The sequence below is a fragment of the Acomys minous genome (genome assembly GCF_964271855.1).
Source record: "Acomys minous genome assembly, chromosome: 13".
NCBI classification, from domain to species: Eukaryota; Metazoa; Chordata; class Mammalia; order Rodentia; family Muridae; genus Acomys; species Acomys minous.
In genome coordinates, this window is record NC_140495.1 from 57109170 (window position 1) to 57135637 (window position 26468).

The 26468-nt window shown below is 46.6% G+C and overlaps 1 protein-coding gene across 4 annotated transcripts in view; it reads left to right on the plus strand.

Annotated features, from left to right (window-relative positions):
• The window catches only part of MGAT4A (alpha-1,3-mannosyl-glycoprotein 4-beta-N-acetylglucosaminyltransferase A), a 101183-nt gene that overhangs the window by 54854 nt on the left and 19861 nt on the right, over positions 1-26468 (plus strand). For all 4 annotated transcript variants that reach the window (XM_084754618.1, XM_084754619.1, XM_084754621.1 and 1 more), the window contains exons 6-8: positions 21118-21164; positions 24103-24216; positions 25022-25097. In XM_084754618.1, the coding sequence (XP_084610744.1) occupies positions 21118-21164; positions 24103-24216; positions 25022-25097 (237 nt within the window). The remainder of the gene's footprint in view (positions 1-21117; positions 21165-24102; positions 24217-25021; positions 25098-26468) is intronic.

Here is a 26468-nt window from a genome sequence, read left to right on the forward strand (position 1 = left end):
TACATTGTATACAGGGTCATCCTGTATATGTTGCTGTATCTTTTTTTCTTTTTCTTTTTTTTCTTTTTTTTCCTGGCTTCCAGATATTTCGTAGTCTGGTTTCAGATCTTTTTTTTTTTTCCTGGTCCATGGGTAAGTTTTTGTGTCCTGCAGTGACCAGCAACAGCATTAACTATTTATGTAAGTGAAGCGATGTGCGTCTGTACGGCTACAAACTGTATGGCATCCAAACACAATGAAATATTCACACGTGCCCAGCATGCACTGCGAAAAGTGAGCCACTTGCTCTTCAACGGTCTACGAAAGAGATCGTTTCTCTTTTCCCACTAACAAAGCAGTGTTAATCTGCACTGGTTTGCTGTTGTCAACTTGACAGAACCTACAGTCACCGGGAAAATGAATCCTCCTCAAGGAACTGCCTAGATTGTATTTGATCTGTGGCCATGTCTGTGACAGGCTGTCTTGATGGATGATGGATGTGGGGTGGCCCAGGCCACTGTGGGTGACACCAACCCTGTGCAGTTGGTCCTGGCTTGTACTAGAGAGCAAGGATGGACTGTGACCTGGAAGCACAAGCAGATTAACCCTCCCTTGAGTTGATTTTGGTGAGAGTGGTTTCTTGCCTTTTTTTTCTTCTTCCCCTTTTCCAAGACAGGGTTTCTCTGTGTGGCCCTGGCTGTCTTGGAACTCACTTTGTAGACCAGGCTGGCCTAGAACTCACGGATCCACCTGGCCCCGCTCCTGAGTGCTGGGATTAAAGGTGTGAGCCGCCACGCCCGGCTGTCAGAATGGTTTATTTTGTTTGTGTTTTGTTTCTGTGTTTTAATTGAAGCAATAGAAAAGCACACTGGAGCATTTTATTTTGCAGTTTGGTGGGTAAACAGGGACACTGGACTTTGCCAATGTAGCTCAGTTTGGAGACTGTTAGGTTGAAAAGCAATTCTTAACTCTTATTTATTTAGATTTCTTTACTGTGTGGGCTTAAATGTTGGTTGGTGTGATTTCTGACTATATTTATAATTGTTTTTATAAACTTTGCTTATTTTTCATGCTTTACCCCTTTGAAGTAGTTTGTCCGGTTATTTGTATTAACTTTATGATTTTTTTTTCCTTTTAAGTAGCCTTTTTTTCACACCTTAAGTAACCAACCCTGCCAATCACATGCGTCTGCCACAGCTGAGCAGTGGTTGTTCATACTGAAGTGCACTCTTGACTTCGCACACTGTGCTTCTAAAACCATATTCCAGTGCACACATTTGCAAATTCAGAAATGTACATAAGCAGATTAACACTTACATCAAACTCTCCAATTATAAGAAAGAACTGTCTCTTGGAGTATACTCAAACTGTTACTAGCTGGCAAGTGCCTTGAGACTCAGGATTATGGGGGACACCATTTTCTGACAGATACATTTTTATAAAGGTAGAATTTATTTACGGTGAGAATATTAATTTCAATGGGGAAAAGCCTAAAACTAGATACTCTTTATGCACTTGAACACCAGTTCCGAGATGAGTGTATGTAGGCATCTGAGCCCCTCTCGTCAGCACCATTCGTGCTCTCGAGGTGACATCACCGTATTTATGGTGAGAGGATCTGTGCTCAGGGCTGCCGTGAGCCACTCGAGGAGGTTGCTTTCTTTCTCCAGAGCCTCCACATCCTTCAGCTAGAGTGGCAGGCATGCTGTGGCCCCCATGTGCTCACCGTTGCGTCAGGGAAGCTCTGTGAGGTCGCTCACGGGTATCAGGCAGTGTGAGCAGTGCTCCCATCCCCGGAAGCCCCCTTGGGCTGCAGTCTTTGTCTGCACATCTCCTTAGAGTTACACTGCAGAAAGTCTGTCGTGAACGGAAGAATCAAACTGTTTTCGCTGGGTGCGGCCACTAGGCAACTTAAAACCATTGCTGAGTCTGTTTGTGTCTCCCTGGGTTAGGTAGAAGTTTTCCCTACGTGTTCTGTAGCCCCAGGGCCATCAGGTACTAAACAGGTCCGTGCCTGCTTGATGGCATCGTGTGATTGTCCAAGAGGGCAGTGTAGTGGTTTGAATAAGAGTGGCCATCGTAGGCTCACGTGTTTGAGTGCTTTATCACCAGAGAGTGGCAGTATTGGAAAAGATTAGAAGGATTAAGAGGTGTGGCCCTGTTGGAGAAGGTGTGCCATTGGGGGTGGGCTTGAAGGTTTTAAAATCCCATGTCAAACCCAGAGTCTTCAAAGCCACTGCTCCAAGGTCGGCCTGCACGCCGCCCATGCTCCCTGCCATGATGCTGATGGACTAACTCTCTGAAGCTGTGAGCCCCCAGTTAGATGCTTTCTTTTATGGTAGCTGCCTTGGTCCTGGTGTCTCCTCACAGTGATAGAACAGTGACTGAGACAGGCAACTCTTAATTTGTCTAGAACTTAACTAATCCGGCCTTCTCAAGCTGCTGCTCTCCCAAGTGCCCCCATGTGCTCACGGGAGTTCTCTGTGTGCCCTGTGTGTTCTCCCTTCTGTGTGCATTGCGCCGCAGTCTGAACACTGCCTCTTTTCTTTCCACTCCCTTCTTGCTCCGTCCCAGCTCGTCACCTTCTGTGAAGCTACCCCTGGCCTCCCATTTAAATTAGTGACGACACTAACAGGCGACTGTCAGGAATTCCCAGAGAGGCGTGCGTTACCTCTAGTTTAAGTGTATCGAGGGAGACTGGGGTGAAAGAATTCTGGAGACGTGGCACGGTTGTGCCTGCCTGTAAACCCAGACCTCAGGAGGCTGAGACAGTAGGATTGCTGGGAGTTCAAAGCCAGTCAGGGCTGTAAAAAAAACTGTTCCAAAACCAGAGTACTGGACAGTGGAGGGCACCTGTAGGTAACCGTGGGCTGTCGTCTTTTCTTCCATATGTCACTTTTTGTTCTTTGTATTCTTATTTATTTCTTATTTTTCTTTTTAGAATTTAAAGTGTTTATTCATTTTTATTTTTAAAATTACTTTTGGGTTTTGAGATTGTAATGATGTCATTTCTTCTTGCCTCCTTCCAGTGCCACCCACCCGTACACTTTTTTCTTTTTCATTCTTTCAAATTCGTAGACTCATTTTTTTATTAATTCTTTCTATGTAGAGATTATATATGTATGTGTTATATAGTGGCTATATATGTGGTGTGTGTAATCCTAAATACATAAAGCATATGCGTGTTTTCAGGGCCGACCGTTTCTGTCGGGTAACACATTGGTGTGCTCTTCCCTGGGGAAGGCCATTTCTCCTGCTCAGCATTCCTTAGTGGCCTGCAGTTCTCTGCGCAAGGTTGAGGCCGCCGTGTGGGCTTCTCCGTTCACTTTGGCATGTCCATTGATGTCATCCTGGTTCAGCTGGTGCTTAGGCAGCCGTGCCGGTGAGGCTTTATGGGTGTAGCTTCTGACGTCCTTAGGAGACATGACCTCAGAGTAAGCTCCCTGTTTCTCTGGGCATCTTTCCACCTGAGCCTCAGGTGCAGGAGTTGTGTTGTAGGTGGGCTGGGCGCCACAGTTCACAGTCCTGTGCAGTGATGGATTGCTCGTGGCTCTCTGAAATGGTCTCCGTCTGTTGCAAAGAGACTTTCCGAGATGAGGGCTGAGGACCACACTTATCTGGTGAGACTCTAAAGAAAGATCGAAGTGTTTTTATGTGTATGGATGTTTCTATGTCTAGGTACCAAATGTAAGTCTTGTATGAGCAGAGGCCAGAGGAGGGAGTTGGATCTCCTAGGGCTGGAGTTAACAGATGGTTGTGACCTGCCATGGGGGTGCTGGGAATTGAACCTGGGACCTCTGGAAGATCAGCCAATGCTCTCAACCCACCGATGCGCTTCATCTCTCCCAGCCCCTGTTTTTGGAGGGGAAGGACTAATAGATGCCTGTCTTTGGGGAGGGTAACCGTTAGCTATGCTTTTATCCCATAAACTCTGAGAAAGGGCTCAAGAGGAATGAATTCCAGTTGCTCTGGAGGGGTGTGTGACCCAAGTATGGTTGGTGCTTTTTGAGTTTTTGTTTTTTAAACTTAAGAGTTCATTTATAGTATTTAGAGTTACCCTCTGACCTCCACATGCATGCCATGCATGGTCCCTTTCCCCAAGTTAGTAAACACATATTAAAAATGAAATAAAAGGGAGCCAGGCTCAGATAGACATTATGGCGACAGGCTGTGTGTCACAGATGGCATTGTCTTGCGGTACTTTACTCCCTGCTCTGTGACTCCCAGCTGTAGTGTCCACCTTTCCACCCACAGCTGCACGCATTCACCCCGGCCATCTTTCAGTAAGTCATTTTTTTTCCAGCTGTTCTTCCAGGGTCTGCTTCTGCTGGTTGCAGCTAAGATCCTGTCTCATGGGACTCTATCTCATTTCAAACAAAACCCAAAATACTTGAATTTGATAGATTGCCACCTACAGAACAGGTGGTTGGTGGCAGTCTCAGGGCCCTGCTGGTGGTCAGGCACTTGGTTGAGAGGACTAGAGGTGTTACATGGATTTTTGAGGCTGTGTCAGGCAGACTGTGGTGATGTTGGTGCTAACTAATGATTGCCAAGGCTTCGGAGCGGCAGCCCTAGGTCACATGTCACCCTCTCCTTCTGCGTTTATGCAGTTTGCCTGGAAATATCCAAAGCCTTTGCTTAATCTTTAAGGTCCCAAATATAGAATTTGAAATGTTTTACAGTGACAGGACCAACTTAGCATGGTGTGTGTGTGTGTGTGTGTGTGTGTAGTTGGGGAGAGCACACACCACAGTCAATGTAAAGTGCTGAGTGGCAAGAGCTCCCTGCCTCACGGTGTTCATAGAAGACCCCAGGAGACAGTTTGCTTTGGACTTAGTCTTTTTACAGTTGTACGTTTTATTTTTTTACATGAGGGTTTGGGAACCCTTTGTGTCTTCTTCAAACTCTGACATAAATTGCTTTAACAGTGCCAGTGGTCAGCCTGTGGGCAAGAACTGACAAATCAGGTCAGTTTATAAGTGAGCCGGTCAGATAATGGTGGCATTTGTAATTGGCGTACACTGGGCCTTTCTACTGTAAAGGTGCTGTTTTTCTCTATGGGTTCAGTAGTTGCCTTGTGGTGGGCAAGCCTTGAAGATCAGGGAAAGTACCTGTTTCCCCTGAGAATGTGGGCAGCAACTCAACAGCCCATGAGTCCCTGCAGAAATGCCTGCTGTGTGTGGTTCATTCCATTGTCTCTCAGCTTGTTAGTTGGAGTTCCTTATACTTAGTTGTAGATTATGACTGATTCTGGTTTCTGTGTGTGTGTGTGTCTGTCTGTCTGTCTGTCTGCCTCTGTGTGTGTGTTGCCTCTGTGTGTCTGTGTGTGCATACCTCTGTGTGTGCGTGCCTCTGTGTGTGTGTGTATCTGTGTGTGCATGCCTCAGTGTGTGTGCGTGTGCCTCTGTGTGTCTGCGTGTGTATGTGCATGTGCGTGTGTGTCCAGGGCATTGTGCTCTTCCACTTGGCTGTGGCCTGGCTGCTTCTAGTCACTTGTGGTATCAGAAGAGTTTTAAGCTGACCTTCAGTTTTCCTGGCCTTGAACTTGGGCAGTTCTTGAAGGAACCTGCTTCTTTTTGATGGGTCTCAGAAATCAAGACCTGGGGCTGGAGGCATGGCTCAGTAAGTAAACTGTATTCCTTACGAACATGAGGACCTGAGTTCAGGTCCAGAACCCACAGAAAAATGCCAGTGTGGTGGCACACAGTTGGACTCACAGCACTGGCAAGGCAGAGGCAGGAGGATCCCTGGGATTTGCCTGCCAGCCAGTCTAGCCTAATTTGTGAGCCTAAGGCCAATGAGAGATGCTATCTCAAAGGAGGTGAGTGGATAGCAATTCTGAGGGTGGTGCAAAGTTGTCCTATGTTCTCACATGCACATATAAGTACCCAGATATACAGGAACACACACACACACACACACACACACACACACACACACACACACACACACACACACACAAAATCAAGATCCTGATTCTATATGTGTTCATTAGCTGAGGGACCATTTTTTTTCTGACCCTTCTAGTGGAGATCCCCTCGTTTCTGTGTAGTTTTATGGCCCTCTATGTGTGTATGAGGTTATATGTCTCCATAAGTTTTTAATGGGCTGTGTGACTCCGGCCTCACAGGGCCCTCTGTAGCCTTCCCTCACTCCTCAGTTATTAAACCGGTTCCCCAAAGCGAAGAACCTGGCTGTCAGCATTCACAAAGAATCTACTTATTTTTCAAAGTTAGATAAACACAAAGCAGGCTTTGAATTGCTAAGCTGATTGTCTTGTTTTCTTTCTTCAGCCTCTCCGTGGCCAGGCACTGTTCTGGGCGGGGCTTAACTCCTTGTCTACTTAGGTGTGCTTGTGTATATTCTTCCTTCCCAGCAGTGGATCTAGCACTAGGTGCTGGGTCACTATTTTGAATTACTTTGAGTAATGGGACAAGGGAAGCATGACCCTGCTCTAAAAAATAATCTATCTAAAAACATACAGCCCAAAGAAGTGCCATTTCCACTTCGTCTCTTCTACTCAGCCTCTGGTTAGTTACAGATGCCTAGCTATATCTTAATTGGGTAATGCCCATACAAGTCCTACTTTAATTGATGTTTTCTTTGTGACTTAACACTTAGCTTTGGGGGGTTTTCTGTGTGGATTCCAGAGACGATATATTTTCTATTTTCAGGTCAGAGGTTTTTTGTTTCTGTTTTGGTAGACATTAATTCTATGTGCCCTGTTGGAGTTCAGTTTCAAATATCTGCTCCTATTGCCGTGACATAACATTCAGGCAAGAGCAGCTTAACGGAGAAGGGTTTGGTTCTAACTCACAGTTGAGGGCGGGGAAACCAAAGCGGCAGGAGCGACCAGCTGGTCCCTGTACACCCACAGGCAGGAAGCAGAAGGGGGCGAGTGCTGCTGCTGCACGCTGCACACTGAGCTCCCTTCCCAGGCCAGCGCCTGAGCCGGAGGACAGGGTTTCCCACCTCTGCTACCCGAACCCACATAATCCCCTCCAGGCACACCCCCTTCCTTCCCAGGTGGTGCTAGGTGTTACTGTTGATGAGGTCAAAGCGCCGCTGTGCCGCCGCAGGATGCTGCTGTTCCTTCCGCTAGATTTCTTTTGGACTGAGAGGGGAATGAAGTGTCTTCACCAACGTTTCCATTCTTCTCTAGCAGTTTTTTATTTATAAATGATAATATTGTTGTTATGAGCATAGGTTCTTTCAGCTCTTCGGCAGCTATCCAGCTAATATTCTAGTTAATTAATTAGTTAACTAATTTGTTAGTTAAGGCCTTGAGATAGTATCTCACTACGTAGCCCTGGCTGGCCTGGATCTCACTGTATAAACCAGGCCGGCTCAAACACACGGAGATCCAGCCGCCGCCGCCTCTGCCTCCCCAGCACTGAGATTAAAGGTGCGTGCTACCAGCCCTGGCTTCTGAATTCACTTGTGCTAGTGGTCGGGGCAGCCTCACTGGGTGAGAGTATTGTGACTTGTACTTTCTCTGACTTGTCTAGCATTCCTTCACACTTTTGTTTCCCTTCCTTCCTGAACCATGTCACGATGCATTTAGTCCAAAGCTTAGAGTTGAAAAGGTTTGTTTTTTTTTTTTCTCAACAGATGAGTTTAGGTGACTTCCGTGTATTGATATGACTAGTAGGTGTTGGTTGGTTTGTCTCTCCTCCTTCCTTCCTCTCCCGCCTTCCCCCCTCCCCAGGGGATTGGACTAAGGGGCCCTAGACTCCCTAGGCTGAGCCATATAACCAGCCTTTTAAAGAAGATTCTTTAGTTTTGAAACAGGGTCCTGGGAGGCCCTGAGCTGTGGTCCTTTAGCTGGGGCTGCAGGTGTGCATCACAGCACCTGCCCTGCCCACTCCCGTTGCCTCCCATCTTCTCTTTACAGTGCTGGCTGGCTGTCCTGGAGAGAGGGGGTGGGAGGGGTGGGGGTGAGCGGGGTGGGGTATGGGGGGAGGGACATGGGGGGAGGGAGGGTTTAGTAGCTTAGGCCTGATGCTTTCCCTCTACAGCTTTTAAAGGATTTCCCCCCCATTGTGTAATCTGTTTTGCTTTATTTTTTATGTTTTATTTTTCTGCTACTGGAGAAAAGTTTTATATATGCATAGCTTTGCAACTTTGTATAGAGCCCTTTGTGGGCACCTTTGTTTTCTTAGATGGTCTTACTAAGACTGGTGCGCCCCATTTCCCCTCTTTGCCCCGCCCCCTACGGCTGCCTTGTGTGTCAGGTAAGTTATCTCGCTTATGCTGGATATATCTGCTCTCAGTGCTGCCCTTGGCTGAGGTCAAGGGTGAGGTGGCTGTGGTGGTGCCACCCGCTCTGTTAGATTTTGCTGGCCTTGCTGCACTGTCGAGGTGTAGTCTGCTCTGTCCTCGTTCCAGTCTGTTCTGTCTTCGAGCTCAGGTGTCAGTGTTCAGCAAGCACTGCTGTCCTTTGGATGTAGCCCCTCCTGTCTTCTCCTGATTGAGAAGAACTCATCTCAGCAAAGATTCACGTGAGCAATTGTCTCTGAGGTCCCTTATGGTTGTCGTAGTTTTGGTTTTTGTCAACTTGACACAAACTTAGATATACTTGGAAAGTAGGCACCTCAATTAAGGAATTTGCTTCTATCCCTTTGACATGTTGGTAGTGGGCAGGGGGGGCGGGGAGATGTCATTTTCTTGATTATTATTGTGGGAGGGCCAGCCCATTTTGGGTGGTGCCCTAGGCAGGTTGGCCTGGGCTGAGTAAGGACAGTACCTGAGCCAATAAGGAGTGTTCCTCTAAGACCCCTGCTTTTCAGTTCCTGCCTCTAGGTTCCTGCCTGAGGTTTTGCTCTGACTTCTCCTGATGATGGACGGTAACCTGTAAGCCAGACAAACCCTTTCCTCTCCCAGGTTGCTTTTGCTTAGTGTTTTATCACAGCAACAGCGACGCTAACTAGGACAATGATCATTTCTGCCATTGTAGTTTAGCTGGGTATAGAAACTCTCAATTATCCCTCCCTCCTCTCTTCATGTATGCTTGGGTACTAGAGCTGACGTCACCCAGACAGCCTTGAAAATTTTTTATTCTCAGGTATTAGAAACCCATGTTTTACATGAATTGCTCATCTGGGTCTTTTTATGTCCTTAAAGAGTGGCAATTCTGCTGTAATGATTCAGTGTCAGGCATTATGGGTCATATTTCCCTGGCACATTATATTTATTGGGCCTAAATCTTTAATTTCTTGAAAAAGCATGGTTTATTTCCTTATGAAAAATTTAAGCCATAAAACAAAGTTGAAAAATCTTTACACAAAATACCTGTATATTTACCACCTCGATTCTTCTTTTGAGGTCTTTATATTTTTGTTTGTCATCTTTCACTTCACCTGCCCATCCTTTATCATTGATCCATTCTAAAAATGAATATTGTTTTGTGATGGGTCTGCTGGACCTTTCTCTTTTAAAAAAAATTCAGTTACGAGTTCTTTATATTAAGTGGATACCATTCTTGTCAAATTTATACTTGATTTTTTTCCCCCACTTTGATTGCCTACCCGTTTTCTTCATACTGTCCTGATGGGCAGTTTTCTTTTACAGCAGCTGTATCCTATGAGCTAATAAACCCTTGCATACCTCTATTGCAAAGATCCCTCTGAAAACTATCATGCTTTTAACTTTTGCATTAGGACTGTGAAAACACAGTGACTGGTGTGTGTGTGTGTGTGTGTGTGTGTGTGTGTGTGTGTGTGTGTGTGTGTTTTCCTGTTGTATTTCATTACCTCAGCCATATATCCAGATGATCATTGGTGGTCTAACCTCAGCCACACGTCTAGATTATCATTGATGAGAACAGAGAAAGGACTTTGCTTCAGTTAATGTGGCCATGTGGGCAGAACAATTAAAGGGCTTCAGAACCCCAAGTCTGTGTTGGGGGTGGAGGGGGCAGCGCTGACAGAACTTGGAGATTTGGTAGAAACAGAAGAGGCTCTCAAGTTTGCTTGACTGACAGACAGAAATCTGGGACAGGCCAGTGGTCTGAGAACTGTGTCTCAGTTCTGATTCTGCAAGGCATTCAGGAGAAGCTGTTATCTCTGTCACCACTTGAGGGGGCCATCCAGTTTCTGGGTGTGCCTGCGCCTGCTCTGGGGTTCAGCCTTAGCATCTGCTCTGTGATTAGGCGGAGTTCCAGTGCAGTCGCAGAGATGTTTGTTGATCGGTTCTGTTGCCCCTGGTGCCAAGCGTACCTGTGAGCAGGCGGCTGGGAGAGAAGCACTTAAAGGGGCCAGGCAGAGCCACAGTGGGGCAGATGGGGCTGGAGGCCAGTGGCTGGAGCGTCCACAGCGTCCATGAGTGCTCTCCATCTGACCTAGTTGGCTGTGGTTCTAGTCTGCGTCTTAAATTGTGCATGACCACACCAGGGCATCAGTAGTATCTTACTTAGCCTGTTGCTTTCCAGCAGCTAAACCCTTAAGGTACTTACATACATGTCAGTTATAAATCATGTAAGTGGATAAAGGTGAGGAAGGTAAAGATGGTGATGAAGCAGAGGGAGGAGAGGAGGATGAAGCCGGATGGATTCCAACCTTTTGTTTTGTTTTTCGAGACAGGATTTCTCTTCAAAGCAGCCTTGACTCTCCTACCCTCACCCTGTAGACCAGGCTGATCCCAAACTCTCAGATATCCGTCTGCCTCTTCCTCCCGCGTGCTGGGGTTAAAGGCGTGTGCCACCTCATTCCAACCTTCTTTTTTCTTTTCTAATTTCCTCCAGTCCCCAGGAGCAAGTTGCAGCCATTCCCTCCCCCCCTCCCCTGGTGCACAGTCACCATGTTTGCGGTCTCTCTTAACACCACAGTTCTCAACTTATTTGGAGGGAAAATACTTTGAGCAAAATACAACAGGAAAGATTCTCCACTTTTTTGTTTTAAGTTCATTTTTATCCCTTCTTGTCTCAAACACTGTGGATTCAATACCAACGCTGTGCTCTGTGGGAAAAAAGCGAAGCCCTCCAGCTCCCTTGGCTCTGCTAGAGGCTGGAGGGCGCTAGGCCTCTGTGTAGCAGTGCATAGAACTCTAGCTTGCTTTTTTTTTCTCTCTCTCTTTCTCTGGTGCAGAGATTACACTGTGTTTCTATGTGAATACAGACAGTTAGCATTTATGTGTAGTAGACCTATATCTGTCTACTTTCTTTTGTTTAATAAAAAGAAGAAAAGGGGGGCATTATAGAAAGTCAGCAAAGGGTGGATTTGATGAGTCTTGCGGGAGCATTAAGTGAGCATTTTGACATCATGGCTTCTCCTTTGGCATGTTTGATTGTGATGTTTAACGGACATCCTTGCAGTTTAAGGTGACACTTTTAAAATAAAATTCCCTCCTAATGATGGCCTGAGCCCCGCCGCTCAGTGGGGGGATCAGCAGAATCTGTAGGGTTTGATTTGGAGTTGACATTCTCTGTTGTAACTTTATTTTTCATTTTAATTTTTCTTTTGTTTTCACTAGAAGGAAAAAGATGCTCATTTTCAATGTTGAAGTGTACAAATTGCTTTTTTTTTTTTACAATAAACCATTGTACGTACACACAAAAACAAGTCATATAAATGACTATCGAGAAAATATATTTAATTCATGTCCCCTAGAGTTTGTCACAGTTCATCCCTCTCTTTCCCCTTCCCCCCCACTCTGCCCCCGTCTCTTATGGTCATGTGCGTGCACATTTGAGCAGTTGTGTGTGTGTTATGTGTACATGTTTGTTTTGCATGTGCATGTGGTTATGTGGTGGTGGTGGTGTGTGTGTGTGTGTGTTCTGTGTCACACAGAAGTCAGAGCACTGCCAAATACTTTGTACCTTACTAGATGCTTTTAGCCGCTGAGCTGACCTGTGTGCTCAGTGCTCCTTTTTTGTTTTGTTTTGTTTTGTTGCAATGAAGTCTCACTATGTAGACCTACTGGCCTTGAACTCACAGAGATCGACATGGCTCTGCCTCCCTGCTGGGACTGAAGGGGGAGGTACAACCATTCTGAGTCTCTTGGCTTTAACCGTAGACTTCATTTGGATTCACGTCGTTAGTGCTATGGTGACTGTTTCTGCATCTGTTGTGGCATCCTGGGTTGCATCTGACACTCCTGAACCCGCAGTCTCTCCTCTGTGGCGGCTCCTTAGGAAATGGATGGTCTTTATGAGTCCCACTCGCCCACGCTGAGAGTGCCTCAGCTCAGATTTCTCTGACACGTTCTAATGATTGCCCCGTGGCTACAGGCCTTTGGTGAGACGGGCTCCCACTGGCAGCTTTGTTAAGAACAAGGACTATTGTCACGGTCCAGGTGCGTCTCGGACTGGACTATCCCAAGAGGTCCCCAGAGCGGTCAGCTGGTGAGCAGGCTTGAGCAGAGCGAGTCCTGGCGCGTGCGTGGAATGTCTCCTGCCAGTGGCGGGAAGGCCAGGACAGCTGTAACTCAGATGAGGACGTGGTCTTTTTTTCCTTTAGCCTTTTAGCTTCCTCTTTCTGACTCATTCTGTCATCGCACTTGACCATTTTAGAAACTAGGAAAGCTCACGAAAATACTGTGGCGTGTGTTTGCCTTTGTTTAAAGTAAAAGGGGAAAACCAAGCATTTTTGTGGGCAATAATATTCTTGCCTGAGATCTGAGCAAATAGGTTTTTTGTTTCCCCTCACAAGCTCTCAGTCCCAGTTTTGAACGCACTGCCTGTGCTCTTGGTCCTGCTGATTTCTGATTTGTAACAGGTGCGCGTTATCTTTCTGGAATTCTCGCTGGTTCTTTAGTATGTAGAAATAGTGTTTCTGGTGGTGGTGCAGCTGGAAAGACGGGGAAATGTCCGAATTGACTGTTCCAAGACACTAGACAGTAGGCTACCCAGGGGCAGGCTGTCCAGACAGAAACGCGCCCCCTCCCCCATCTACGTGGTGACATATTCAGACTACACAAGATAAGGCTGTCCAGGAGACAGACAGACAAATGCCGAGAGCCTCCCCCTTCTGCCTGGTGACACATCCTACGTCATAGTGCAGAAGGGAGAATACCAAACCGAGCTGCTGGGCAAATCTCAGATAAGGGTTCTGAAAAAAGGAGCCTTTGCTGTGTCGGGACACACAGGCAAGGAGGACACACCCTACGGCCGGAAGCCGAGGAGCCAGCAGCTGAGCTTACTGGCCACAGTGGCCGACTTTGGTGACCGCTTGGCCTCTTCAGCTCCTTCCATGTTGTATGCAGTATGCCATCAGATGTGAAGTTCATGTATATTTAAAATAGTACATGAATACTTTTTCTCATTATATAATGGCATTATTTTGAGACTTAGCCCTGGCTAACCTGTAGTATGTAGACCAGGCTGGCCTCAAGCCTTAATTGACTGTCAATTGATCATTACAGCCTATTTTGTTTACTAAAGTAGAGGTAGTCCCTGGTCCCTTCTGCTCTCCATTTGCCTGGAGCATCTTTGTAATCTCTTCACCGTGTATGTAATTGAAGATAAATTCTTGGTTCTTGGGCCTGTGGGGGGGTGGGGGGGCAGCAAGAGAGGGAGAAGGAGAGAGGTGGGGGGAGGGAGAGAGAGGGAGAGAGAGGGAGAGAGAGAGAATGATAATTGTCATCTACCCAGTCAGTTCTTTTCATGGGGAACTGGGACCTTTGCATTCACAGCACTCTCTGACAGATAGGGAGTTCCTCTGCCATCTTTCTCATGGCTTTCTGGGTCAGCTGGGGCTGTGTTCTTTCTTACTGTGTTCCTTTGTGGTTTCATGCAGTTGAGTGCTTTGAATACTTTCTGGTTTTGTTTCCTGCCTCTACCAAGGAGTTCTGCTTTGCAGTTACTGCACGGCTCACACACAGCAGCCCGAGAAGCTAATGTCATCTGTGTGCAAACCGCTCCGCCCCTCCATTCCCTCCTCCCACACTTGTTTCTGACTGGAGACGTCTCATCGTCTTCTAATGTTTATCTCTGGACAGTCGGTGTTCACTGCAGTTAATAGACTTCATACTGAGGGCTGAGTTGCTTTATAAATGCCAGCACAGTCAGTGGTGGAGAAAGCTGAATGTGGCCATTTTCCACCAAGTTTCTTCTTTGATATTGTCTGCGCCTTAAAAAATGTGTATACTATAGTTTTTGGGCCACAAGACACACTTTTCTCACCAAAAGTGGAGGGGAAATGGGGGTGCGTCTTATGATCAGATGTGTCTTATGGTCTGAAAAATACAGCAGGCATTGGCCTGCTAGTATGTCTGTGCACTGTTTGCATGCCTAGTGCCCAAGGAGACCAGAAGAGGGTGTCAGATGCCCCAGGACTAGGGTTACAGGCACTTGTGACCCACCATGTGGATGCTGCAAATCAAACCTGGGTCCCTTGGAAGAGCAGTGAGCACTCCTAAACCATCGAGCCAGCCCCTAATTACTGCAGGCCTTTTATTTCAACTTTATCTAGCAAGTGCTGTAAAGTGATGACTTAGGTAACACCCCACCCCCACCCCCCCGCATTTCTTTATATAAAGTTTAGGCATTTGTGCTGTGTACAGGGCATGGGTGGGCATGCTAGTGCTATGGCACACACGGAGATCAGAGAACCACTTCCGGGGATGGGTTCTCTCTTTCCCTGGGAATTAAACTCAAACTTGGCAGCAAGTTGCCCTGCCACCAAGCCACCTTACTAGTCCTGTTTCTCCATTTCTGAAAGGCAGCGTTGCAGGGTGTTCTTGTCAGTTTCCCACTTCGGTTCCTTGAATGATTATTTAAGCTTCCTGTCTTGGGGAGCCCCTGCTAAGTAAGGATCCTACTAATAGCTATATTGACATCCTTTATATGTGCTAGGTTGCTTTTTCTTTTTTTTCTTTTTAATGATGGAAACAAAAATATACCTAAAAGCGAAGCTTCTGGGAAACCATTTGTTTGTTCTTCCCTGTCTTGTATCATTCCTCAAACTTGACCCTGGCCTTTCATCTCAGGGCTGAGTCTCTAAGACATCCTTGTGGGCAACAGTCCAAGGTGATATCCACAGAGTGTCTTGTGGGCACGAGGTGATTGTAGTTACAAACTTTCACAAAGGACTTGATCTTTGACCTCTTGGCGATTTTCTTCTTGCCCATGGCATCTGTCACTTTTCAGGGATAATGGTCAATTCTAGCCACCAGACTGTGGCTGTCAGGGCGGTCTGAGGTTCCATCATCAATGTTCTTCACGATGACGGCTTTGCATCCAGAGTGGCGTCCAGCCAGGACCAGCACCACTTTCCCGGGTTTCATGAACTTTCAAATTCCAACAGCAAGAAGCCGGCACCCAGCAGAAAAACGTGCACAGTTCCTTTCTCTTCTTTTCTTTCTTTCTCTTTCTTTCCTCCCTTCCTTCCTTTCTTCTGTCTTTCTTTCTCTTTCTTTCTTTCTTTTTCTTTCTTTCTTTCTTTCTTTCTTTGTGTGTGATAGATTTCTTATCTCTTTCTGCTCTCGGGATTTTTTCCTTTGTTTTGAGTTTTGATAGTTGGGGTTGGGAGTCACTGGTGACCTCTTCTGCCACTATGTGGATGTTGGCATAGACGCCGAGACTGTTAGTTTCCTAAGACAGGGTCTTACTAAGCTGCTTAGGCAGGCCTTGAACCTTCAGCCTCCTGAGTAACTAAAAATCATAGACTTGAATGACCAGGCACAGGCAAATTTATTTCTGCATATTCTTGTGAAGACTCTTCTGAATTCTTTGACAGTCGTGTTTGATAGATCTGTTTCTTTAGAGTCCACTATTGGAGCTGAAGTAGGCTTTGCCAGGGGTTGGGGTTGGGGTATGGAAATGCACTTGATCCCTTCTGTCCTTGGAGTTTTTGTGGTTTGGGAAACAGCTCCCTCTTCTGGCCTTTATAGGTGTTGCTTTGCAGGAATAAAAACTGTTGGGCTAGCATGTTATTCTGGAGGGGCCATCTGGCGACAATGTCGACAAAATTGCCTGAGTCTCTGCTTGCGAGTCTTGCAAGTTGGTCCTGCAGCAACTTCTGGCCCAAGCACTCATAATCACTGTAATTATAATCTGCAGCTGGAGAGATCCCAGGTTAGGCAAAGCTGCTTCCGAGTGAGCAGGCTGAGAGGCTATGCTCCTGAAAAGTGCACACTTGAAGATGGCTTCTCCGTGGGTGTGGCTGTGGTGTGGCTTGGTGTATACTGTCTGAGTTCAGACACCCATAGCCCAGAGCTGCTGTGTAGAGCATGGGGCTGGGAATCTTGTCTCTAGCCAGGGACTTTGGAAGGCTTTTTGGCTGAGGGGAGCCACTGCTTTGACTCTTAGGGCAAGCACTTCCCCTGTGTGCCGGTGACATGCGGAAGCAAGGGTCTCTCTGTTGGCGCTTGGGCCACGGGGATGGGCTGTGAGGCTGGATTTCCGCAGTGCTTCTGAAAGTGACCACCAGTTCAGCTTCGTGAGTGGGCTGCCATGTCAGCTGCCACATCAGGTGCACAGGTGGTGGTTACACAGAGGTACCACCATGACCAAGCGCTTGTTACTGTGACCTCCTGGAACACATGTCAAGATGCTAAGGGCACCTGGATTCTTTCTCTACAGAACTATGAACCCAGGGACATCTTCTCAATATGGCCTTGGGCTAAAGGAAGGGTAACACCAGTAATTCTCCAAATATTGGGGTTTCTGAGATTGCCAGTTGAAATTTTCCTGGTGGAGAAAGAAGCTTGAGACTTCGGGTTCCTGCTGATGTCGCCACCTCTGAGGCCCACCCTGCCTATGCCCCTCTTCTGTGTATCGACCCCTGAGTAAAGCTGAGCAGCCATGACCTTCCTTGCTGTTGTATGTGCAGTGTGAGGCGCTGGGTTTGCTTCTGCTCCGTGCTTTGCTTCTTTGTGTATGTTCACGTTATATTCAGCTCATCCATTTCAGTCAAGCTGGCTGCTGCCGTGCCAGGGTGTTTTACAACAGTTTCACAACGCTAAACAGAAAACCCATTCGCCTCTTCCTCATAGCCGGAGCCGGCTGTTGTTGATCTACTTTGTGCTCCTGTAGTTTTCTCTTTGGGATATTCTTACAAATGCAGCTGTGCAGTCCATGGTCCTCTGCCTTGTGCCTTTTATGTAATGTGTCTTCACGGGCCATCTCTGTTTCAACACATAAAAGAACATCTCTTGTTGACTTGTTTTTGTTTTTCATTTGCTTGAACTCTTTCCTTCCTTCCTTCCTTCCTTCCTTCCTTCCTTCCTTCCTTTTTCAACACAGTTTCACTAAATAGCTTCATCTGGCCTGGGCCTCTGTAGACTAAGATGTCCTCCAGCTCACAGAGATCCACCTGTCTCTGCCTCCCAAGTCTGGGTTTAAAGTGCATATATAAGACAGAGGTCAAAGTCAGATGTCTTTCTTTGTTACACTCCACCTTAGTTTTTAAAGCCAGGCTGGTTCTGTCAGGGATCCTGGGGCCCACCAGCCTGGTTGTCTGCTGAGACCCAGGGGTTCTCCTGCCTCTGCATCTCCAATTTTGGAATTTGGGGTGAGCACTGCTGTACCTGCTCCTCTGCCCCATTTGAGTCCTTGTGCTTACTGAGGGAGCCATCTCCAGCCCTTCTTTGCTTTTTATGCATACTTAATTCTCCGCTGTCCCAGCATCCCATTCCTGGCATATACAAATCCCAGTTTTCAGTTCATAGATTTGAGTGACTCCTCTTTTATTACAGTTTTCATATTGCTCTTAAAATATCTCAGGCAGAATGCCATTCTTAAATGAGCAGCCCTGAGTGCCCAGCCACGCCCCCAGCCATGAAGGGAGGGTCCAGGAGAAGTCCCATTAGAGACACCTGGCCAGTGTGGCCCAGTGCTCCTAGACTGATCATAGCTTGAGCTTTCTTCAGAGGAGTCCAACCCCCCCAATCTCCAGTAGGCACCAAAAAGGCTCAATTCTCTTGCTTAAAGGGCCACCAATCACCGTTGTCTAAACAAGTCGTCTGTAGATACATCAGTAGGTGAGATAAGGATGGCGGGGACTGTTCTGTATCGCTGCATTTTGTATTGCTCAAACATGGCTTACAGCTCACATAACAAGCCTGTGCTCACACGTAACTCCCTGTTTCTCTGCCTCAGAGCAGCCCGCAGGAGAGGAGGGCGGGCTCTGCCTCTCAGTGTGCCTTTGCATATCACCCTGGCTCCTCTCCAAGCGTTCATCGCATTGAGCTTCAGGATGCTTCTGAGCATTTGATAGTCTACGCAAACCCTGCTTTGTTACAGTCTCAGATACTCTCTGGTCAAGCGTGTGGGTGATTAATTGCTGACATTTGAGCTCATGTAAGGGGAAAAGAGACGGGCTTGGTCTGTGGTCCTGTGTTGTCGCTCCAGTTGTTTCTTAAGGGTCTGAAAGATGTGGTATTGGGTAGACACTTCATTCTTTTTTTGTTGTTGTTGTTAATATATTCACTTTACATCCTGATTATAGTCCCCTCCCTCATCGTCACTGGGTCCCACCCTTCCTCCCTCATCACCCCCTCCCTCCTTCATCACCCCCTCATCCTCCTCCCCCATCCCCTAGTCTTCAAAGTGGGAGCCCTCCTCCCCTATCATCTGACCCCAGCCTACCAATCTCCTCTGTACTGCCTGCATCCTCTTCCTCTGTGGCCTGGCAAGGCTGCCCCACCAGTGGGACTTGATCAAGAGGGCACCAAAGTCCATATCAGAAGTAGCCCCTATTACCCAAATTATGGAATCCGCAAGGAGACTGTGCTGCCATCTACTACACCTGAGCAGAGGGTCTAGGTCGTCACCGTGCATGGTCCTTGGTTGTGCATCAGTCTCTGTGGTACCCCCGCCCCCTGCCCAAGCTTGCTGACTCCATTGGTCTCCTTGTGGAGCTCCTGTCCCCTGCAGGTCCTTCTATCCCCCAACTCTTCCATAAGACTCTCTGTGCTCCACCCCGAAGTTTGGTTGTGGCTGTGAGTCTCAGCATCTGCTTTGATCCCCCTCTGGGTGGAGTCTTTCAGAGGACATCTATGCTAGGCTCCTGTCCTGTTCCCTCTTCTGCCCTTCTGCATGAGAATTAAGCATTTTCTCTAGGGTCCTCCTTGTTATTTAGTTTCTTTAGGGCTGTGTATTATAGTGTGGTTATCCTGTATTATGTGGCTAATATCTGTTTATAAGTAAATATATATCATGTGTGTCTTTCTGGGTCTGGTTACCTCACGCAGGATGATCTTTTCTAGTTCTATCCATTTGCCTGCAAATGTCAAGGTTTCCTTGGCTGTCCTGGACTCACTTTGTAAGAGCAGGCTGGCCTCGAACTCACAGCAATCCACCTGCCTCAGCCTCCATGTGCCACCATGCCTGGCTTGATTTCCTTGTTTTTAATAGCTGAGAGATATTCCATTGTGTAAGTGTACCACAGTTTCTTTATCCATTCTTCAGTTAAAGGACATCCAGTTGTTTCCAGATTCTGCCTATTATGAATTAAGCTGCTATGAACATAGTTGAGCAAGCATCTTTGTTGAATGGAGCATCTTTTAGGTATATGCTCAGGAGTGGTATAGCTGGGTCTTGAAGTAGCACTATTTCAATTATCTGAGAAAGCACCAGATTGATTTCTAAAGTGGTTGTACAGTTTGCACTCCCATCAGCAATGAGGAGTGTTCCCCTTTCTCCACATCCTTATCAGCATGTGCTGTCACTTGAGTTTTTGTTCTTAGCCATTCTAAGGTGGAATCTCAGAGTCGTTTTGATTAGCATTTCCCGGATGACTAATGACATTGAGCATGATATTTTATTCTTAAATCAGTAAGCTTAATAAAAGTTGGGATTTCAGTTAACAGAAATTAAAAGTTAAATTAGGCAAAAATGTGCATTAGTTTTTAATACGAGGTTTTCTCGTTACTTCTAGTGTTTAGCTTTATCTTTCTACTTGTCAGCATTGGATGTGTGTCAGCCTTCATAACACAGATCTGTCCTAACAGTCAACAGTATTTAAGTTGTCAGTGGGCTTAAAATGGATAGAGAATTGTGCTGGCTAGTTTTATGTCAACTTGATACAAGCCAGAGTCACTGGAGAGGAGAGAACTCAGCTGTGAAGCTGCCTCCATAAGATCAGGCTGCAGGCAAACCTGTAGGGCATTTTCTTAACTAGTGATTGATGCAGGAGGTCTCAGCCCATTGTGGATGGAGCCACCCCTGGTGGGTGGTCCTGGATTGTATAAGGAAGCAGGCTGAGCTAGGTCGTAAGCAATACCATCCATGGCCTCTGCATCAGCTCCTGCCTCCAGGTTCCTGCCCTGCCTGTGTTCCTGTCCTGGTGTCCCTCAGGATGGTCTGTTACCTAGAAGTCTAAGCTAAATAACCCTTTCTTCCCAGTTTGCTTTTGGTCATGGTGTTTCATTACAGCAGTAGTAACCCTGACTAACACAAGAATATTGGATTTTCAGGTGTTTTGGTGTGTGTGTGTGTGTGTGTGTGTGTGTGTGTGCGTGTGTGTGTGTGTGTGTGTGTGTGTGTGTTTGGTGGCACTGCATATCAAACCTAGGGCCTGGTTCAGGTAAGGCAAAGGCTCTACCATCTCCAGCCTAGATTTTAAATTGCTTATAATGGAAACATACCCTGTATTTCTAACTGTGGTTCTCATCCTCCTGATTCAAGTTCTCAGTATCAGCATAATAATACAGTATGCTGCCGCTTTGCATCACACGGCTGTATTTAATGTATCTCTAAGGTTTCTTCCCCTGCCCCACCCCTGCTCTTTGAGTAGAAGAGAACATTAGAGCTCAGAGAATCACCACAGACTGTAGCTTCAGAGACGAATCTTGAGCCTCAGTTTCGGCTCAAGGTTCCAAGTACCGCCTGGCGCAGGCTGCCTATGCCCTGTGCACACTTGCTACTTAAGAGTTTGGATGTGGTGGCATGCACTCCTGTAATCCCAGCACCGGGGAGGCAGAGGCAGATGGATCTTTGTGAGTCCAGGACAGCCAAGGCTACACAGAGAAACCCTGACTCAGAGCAAAAATAAAGAAAGGAAGGAAGGAAGAAAGAGAAGAAAGAAAAGGAGGGAGGGAGGGGGAACTTGGATGTTTCAAGAGACATAGGGATTGCTTTGCCGTTTTTATAGTAGTGCACACACATCCAGTGCACATAGATACATACATGCAGGCTAACACTCACACATAAAAATCTTTTGTGAAATAAAAATTATAATACTTTTCTCTCTTTCCCAGACAGATCTTGATTATGTTCACAGCGTCGTAGCCAACTTGGAGAAAGAGTAAGTTGACGCTGTTTTCATTGCTGTCACTTTGACTTTTTGTGAAAATTCCTTTCTAATTCATTTCTCTGTTCAGTGTCAATGTCAGCACCATGTATGCTCTCAGGAAGTAGCTGTATACAAATCCAGGAGCCTGGTGGATAAATCGGTTAGTTCGACTGTAGAAAAGATTTGAACAGCATCTGTACAGAGTATTACCAACTGTCATCTTTACTCTCGAAAGAGTAGAGACAGTTACAGTTGTACAGAACTGTTTGGATCCTTCACCCCTAGTCACACCTAGCAAGTTTGTTGTCAAGACAGACATTAAAGTTGAGCCCTATGTGAGCTTGTTTTTCTGTCCTGCCAAGATTGGGCCTCAGTTTATTGTGGGCAGGTGGCAGATGCAAAGCTTAAGGAGTCTCAGGCGTTACCAAGAGTTTCAGATTATCCACTCGCTGGTGTTAAAGTTAGATGTGACAGGTTTCTTCAGCAAAATCTCAGCTGGTTTTACCCCTAGAAAAGACTTAGGGAGCTGGAGAGAGGGCCCAGCGGTTGCAGGCACTTGCTGAGATTGCGGTTGCTTTGTGCGATTCACTCTCACCCTCAAACTACTGCAGGGAGATCTGTTACCTCTGCCCGCCCAGAACCCCCTCCCCACAAAATACACAGAGTTAAAAAGAATTTTAAAAATTAAAAAGGAAAAGACTTTTTTTTTTTTTTTTTTTGGTCTTTTGAGACAGGGTTTCTCTGTGTAGCCTTGGCTGTCCTGGACTCACTTTGTAAGAGCAGGCTGGCCTCGAACTCACAGCAATCCACCTGCCTCTGCCTCCCGAGTGCTGGGATTAAAGGTGTGCGCCACCACGCCCGGCTCCAAGGAAAAGACTTAAAAGCAGTAGTTATTTGCTAGCTCCACACTTAAAATAATTTCTCCTGTCAATCAAAATACGGAAGCTGGAGATTTAAAAAAATACTGTGACTACTTCAGGGTCAAGTTATTATGTGTTAAACATGTCCTCAAGTGCCACATTCCTGGCAGCCTATAGAGAGCAGTGTGTGCGGCTTCTTAAATAAGGAAGCAGGGTGCTATCGACTGGTTCCCTCCCCCATGGGCCTCGGGGCCCTTCTCCAGACTGACTTGATGTGCAGGGAAACCAAGGCCAGAAAGTGAGTGCATTCACGTACTCCAGGCATCTGCACAAAGGCCGGCATTATGAGTGCTGAATGAGACAAGAACGTGTGTGTGCTCAATTTTTTAAAAATAATTTATTTAATTTTATTTTAGTGTGAGGGTGTTGCCATTGGAACTGGTATTACAGACAGTTGTGAGCTGCCATGTGGTGGCTGGGAATTGAACTCGGGTCCTTTGGAAGAGCAAACAGTGCTCTTAACCACTGAGCCATCTCTCCAGCCCCATGCTCAATTTTTTTAACCAATATATTTTATTAACAACTTAGTGACCGAACATACGTCACTTACAACCCAACTAACCAAAACAATAGGAAATGAGGATTAATGGACACAATAATAAGACCGTAAGGATATCAGTTCTGAGGAACGATTCTCCAGGCACAATCTGCAGAATTTCTTCTGCTGGAACCTGGGGTAACCAGAACCCAGAACCTCAGCAGGAGCCGGAGCCCCGAAGCCCTCCCTTGAGCGGTTCTTTCTAGGAGCGTCTCGAAGTGCAGCGATGAACAGCCAAAACTATCCCAAGTCTCCAAAAAGCCCCGCCTCCAGTTCTGGGCTCATTTATGTATCTTCTCCCAGAGTCTGTTCACGGGATCTTTTCAGCTGACAACAATCAAGCTCCTGCACAAGGTGGTCGGTCTTTTAGTGGGTTAACCTCACCTGTTCTCTCATAAGACCATTCCAATCCCGCACTTGGGATCCTAAAAAGCAAGTTTATCTCTCCTTCAAATGTGAATACAAAAGAAACCACAGACTCAAGACCTCAGAAAGGCTTCCCTCGCCCGGGCCCACTGATCAGGCGAGGTGGCTCTGGGCCTAGGGGCTCTGTGCGTGATAGGATGTGTGGTGGGGTCCTTGGCTTCCTTTCATTAGGCATCAGTAGACTTGTCACTAGTTGTGAGAACTAAAATGTCTCCAGGCCCCTCCGAGTATCCCAGGAGGCATAAGTTCCCCTCAGCTATAAAACCTCAGTTTGGAATGACATAGAGCCTGCAGCCCACAGCTGAAGCTTCATGAATATTGGAGAATGTTGTGTTTTCAAGGCAGGTGGATCACTGTGAGTTCAAGACCAGCCTGGTCTGCAAGTGAGCCCAGTACAGCCAAGGCTACACAGAGAAAAAAACCCTGTCTCAAAAAACCAAAAAAAAAAAAATTTTTTTTTTTTTGAAAAAAAACCCTCAGATTTATTGATTTGTTAGTCTGTGTGCGCACATGTTGCGGTGTGCGTGTAGAGGTCAGAGGGGCGTTTGCAGTTGCCCCTCCTTCTACTGTGTGGCTACTGAACTGAGTCCAGCAGGCTTGGGGAGGGGGGCAGCCATCTTACCAGCCCAGAAAGGTAGAAGAATTTTGTTTCCTCATAAGTAATATATTTTGGGTAGGCATACTGATTCACTTTTTCCCCCCTTCAATTCCTCACTTTCTGTGGGACCTTGATTTGCTTAGGATTGTAAATTGCTTTTAAGATGGCCGTGCCTGCGCTTTGCCTGGGCTTCTCTGTGCTACCGTCTCACTGTTTCTACTCTGATATTTACTGCCTTTTAAAAGCATGGTTGAAAAAAGGGGAAACTCAAAATTTTGTACTAGTAGAGGAGTTTGTGTTTTCTGCTCAGTGGTGAGCTGCCTTCACGTAGCACGCTGTGCCCACCCCGCCCCCACCCCACTCCCCTGCTTACCTGTGCGTTTTCAGGTTAAATGCAGTAAATCAAGCATTAAGACAAATGAAATCCCAGAGAGCTAAAATAATACAGCTAAACCTTTCTCTTGGTAGGTTTTCTAGAGAAATCAGTTCCGGCCTGCTGGAAGTAATCTCCCCTCCGGAGAGCTATTACCCCGATTTGACAAACCTGAAGGAGACCTTTGGGGACTCTAAGGAGAGAGTCAGGTGAGCCCCGCGGACCCCCAAAAAGTACTCAGAAGAGGTCAGGCTGTCATGGCGGGCTAGTCCGGGCTGTCTTGTTTGGCTCGGAACACACCTTGAGAGGCTTGAACTGAGCTTGGGATGGCTGTCATGGTGCTTTCTTGAGCTGATTCTGGGACCGTGTCTCTTACTCAGAAATAGTGTGCTTCTGTTAGCTGCTACGAATGCACTGAACAGATTACTAGTGTAGCTTTAAATGTGTTTTAAAGGCATTAACACATAACATTAGTTTCTGTTTGTATTGAGTGTGCGCCATTGGTCTCTAGCAGTACTCAGCTCACAGCTCTAGACACTGGCCCCATGTTCCCTAAAGTATACTTTGCCAAGCCCTATTTCAAGGAGACAGTTAGATATTGCCAAAGAAAAGTCTTACGGACAAGGCGGTCTGGAAAATGCTGGTTCATAGCTCAGAAGTTATGCCAAGCATTAGCCAAGCGTGCGTGCAGCCATGAGTTCCATCCTCAGTGCCGCAGTACGTGTGCTCACGGCTGGACAGCTTTAGCATCTTCTGCGCTAGTCTCTTAGAAGGGGAAGCCTGTGCAGTGTTACCCAGTCTCCTTCGTGGGGAGCCTTCTGTGCACGGAGCAGCTGAGGGCTTGGACTTCCTACAAGTACAAGGTGATAAAGGCTTTACTAGAGGAAGGCAGTCTCTGACCACACCTCCTGTGTGTGAGTCCGTCTGTTACAGTAGACACGAGGCTCATACAGACCATCTGAGTTTACTAACTTTGAGTCTGACTCCTCACTTCTCTGAAACTGTTTGTTTCAGATGGAGAACCAAGCAGAACCTGGACTATTGCTTTCTGATGATGTATGCTCAGGACAAGGGCATCTATTACATTCAGGTAAGAGGAGGCTTTTTCTCTTGGTCCTTTTACTTGAGATAGGATCTCACTATGCAGATCTGGCCGGCCTGCAATTTGCTATCTAGACCAGGCTGGTCTTGAACTCTCTGGATTAAAGGCGTGTGCTATCACCTCAGGCTGTTCTCACCATTTTAAAGAAAAAGTATTAAAGAGGGTATATTAGTGCAGACCTTCCTTAGCCTTTTTGTTTGGTGGTTTTAATTCTTCTTCTTTTTTTCTTCTAAGTAAAATACACTTACTAAAATAGATAAGGGAATGCACGTAGCTTCTAAAAGATTTGAAATGCAGAAGTGAGGCACACATCACTCAGAATAGATTTGTTTCCTGGTTCCTTGTAAAGATGACCACATTCTATAAACATATTCTGTGTATAGTTTAACAGTGTTGGGGTTCAGAGGTCTATGTCAAAATGTTCACATGGATGTGGAAGACAGGAAGGCACATTACAGGGCATCTCTGTTCTTTTCTTATATGTGGGAGTTGTGTATATTTGTGCACATGTCCTGTATGTGTGTGTAGTGCATGTGTGTGCTTACTTGTGGGGTCAGAGGTCAATGTTGGGAGTCTTCCTCAATTAATCTCTACCTTATATTTTTGAGGCAGAGTCTTGTGCTAAACATGGAACTTTACAGTTCAGGTAGGCTGGCTAGCTAACAAACTCCAGAATTCCTCCTGGCTGCCTGCTCAGTGTGGGATTTCAGGCACAGTCATGGCTGGCTTGGTGACATGGGTGCTGGGCCTTGAAATCAGGTCGCTCCACTTGCACAGCAAACTGGCCTTAAACTTGGGGTTTTCTCACCTCTGTCGTTAAGTGCTGGGGTCACATGCATGCAGCACTTGTTTTCTTTGATTTCTATTAGTAATATTTTATAGTTCACCTGGAATAAGCCTTTCACTTCCTTAAGTGACACCAGCATCATGTTTTGCAAACCTTCCTGAGCATAGTGGCACAGACTTAGCACCCCAGCATTGGGAAGCAAGAGTGTCTCTAATTTGACGCCAGCGTGGACTCTGACAAGTTCCAGGGGATCCTGGGCTGTGCCGGGATGCCGCTCTTCAGGAGGAAGTCTTCTTACACTCATCGACTCTAGTTTGTGTTGCCAGGCTGGTCTTGGGAGTGAGGCCTGCCCTGGCATGTGGGGTCACCCCTGCCAGGAGTGACATCATTAAAGAAAGTGACACCCCCCCCCCCCTTGGCCTAGAGAATGCCAGTAGCACCTTAGCTGGTGGTGACTGGGGCCAGGATTTGAGCCTACCTTTCCCCTTTATCGGGGTCTTTTGTCTGGGAGGAGCTTATACAGGTCCTGTACGTGCTGTCACAATCACAGCTCGTGGGGTCCTCTCTTCTCT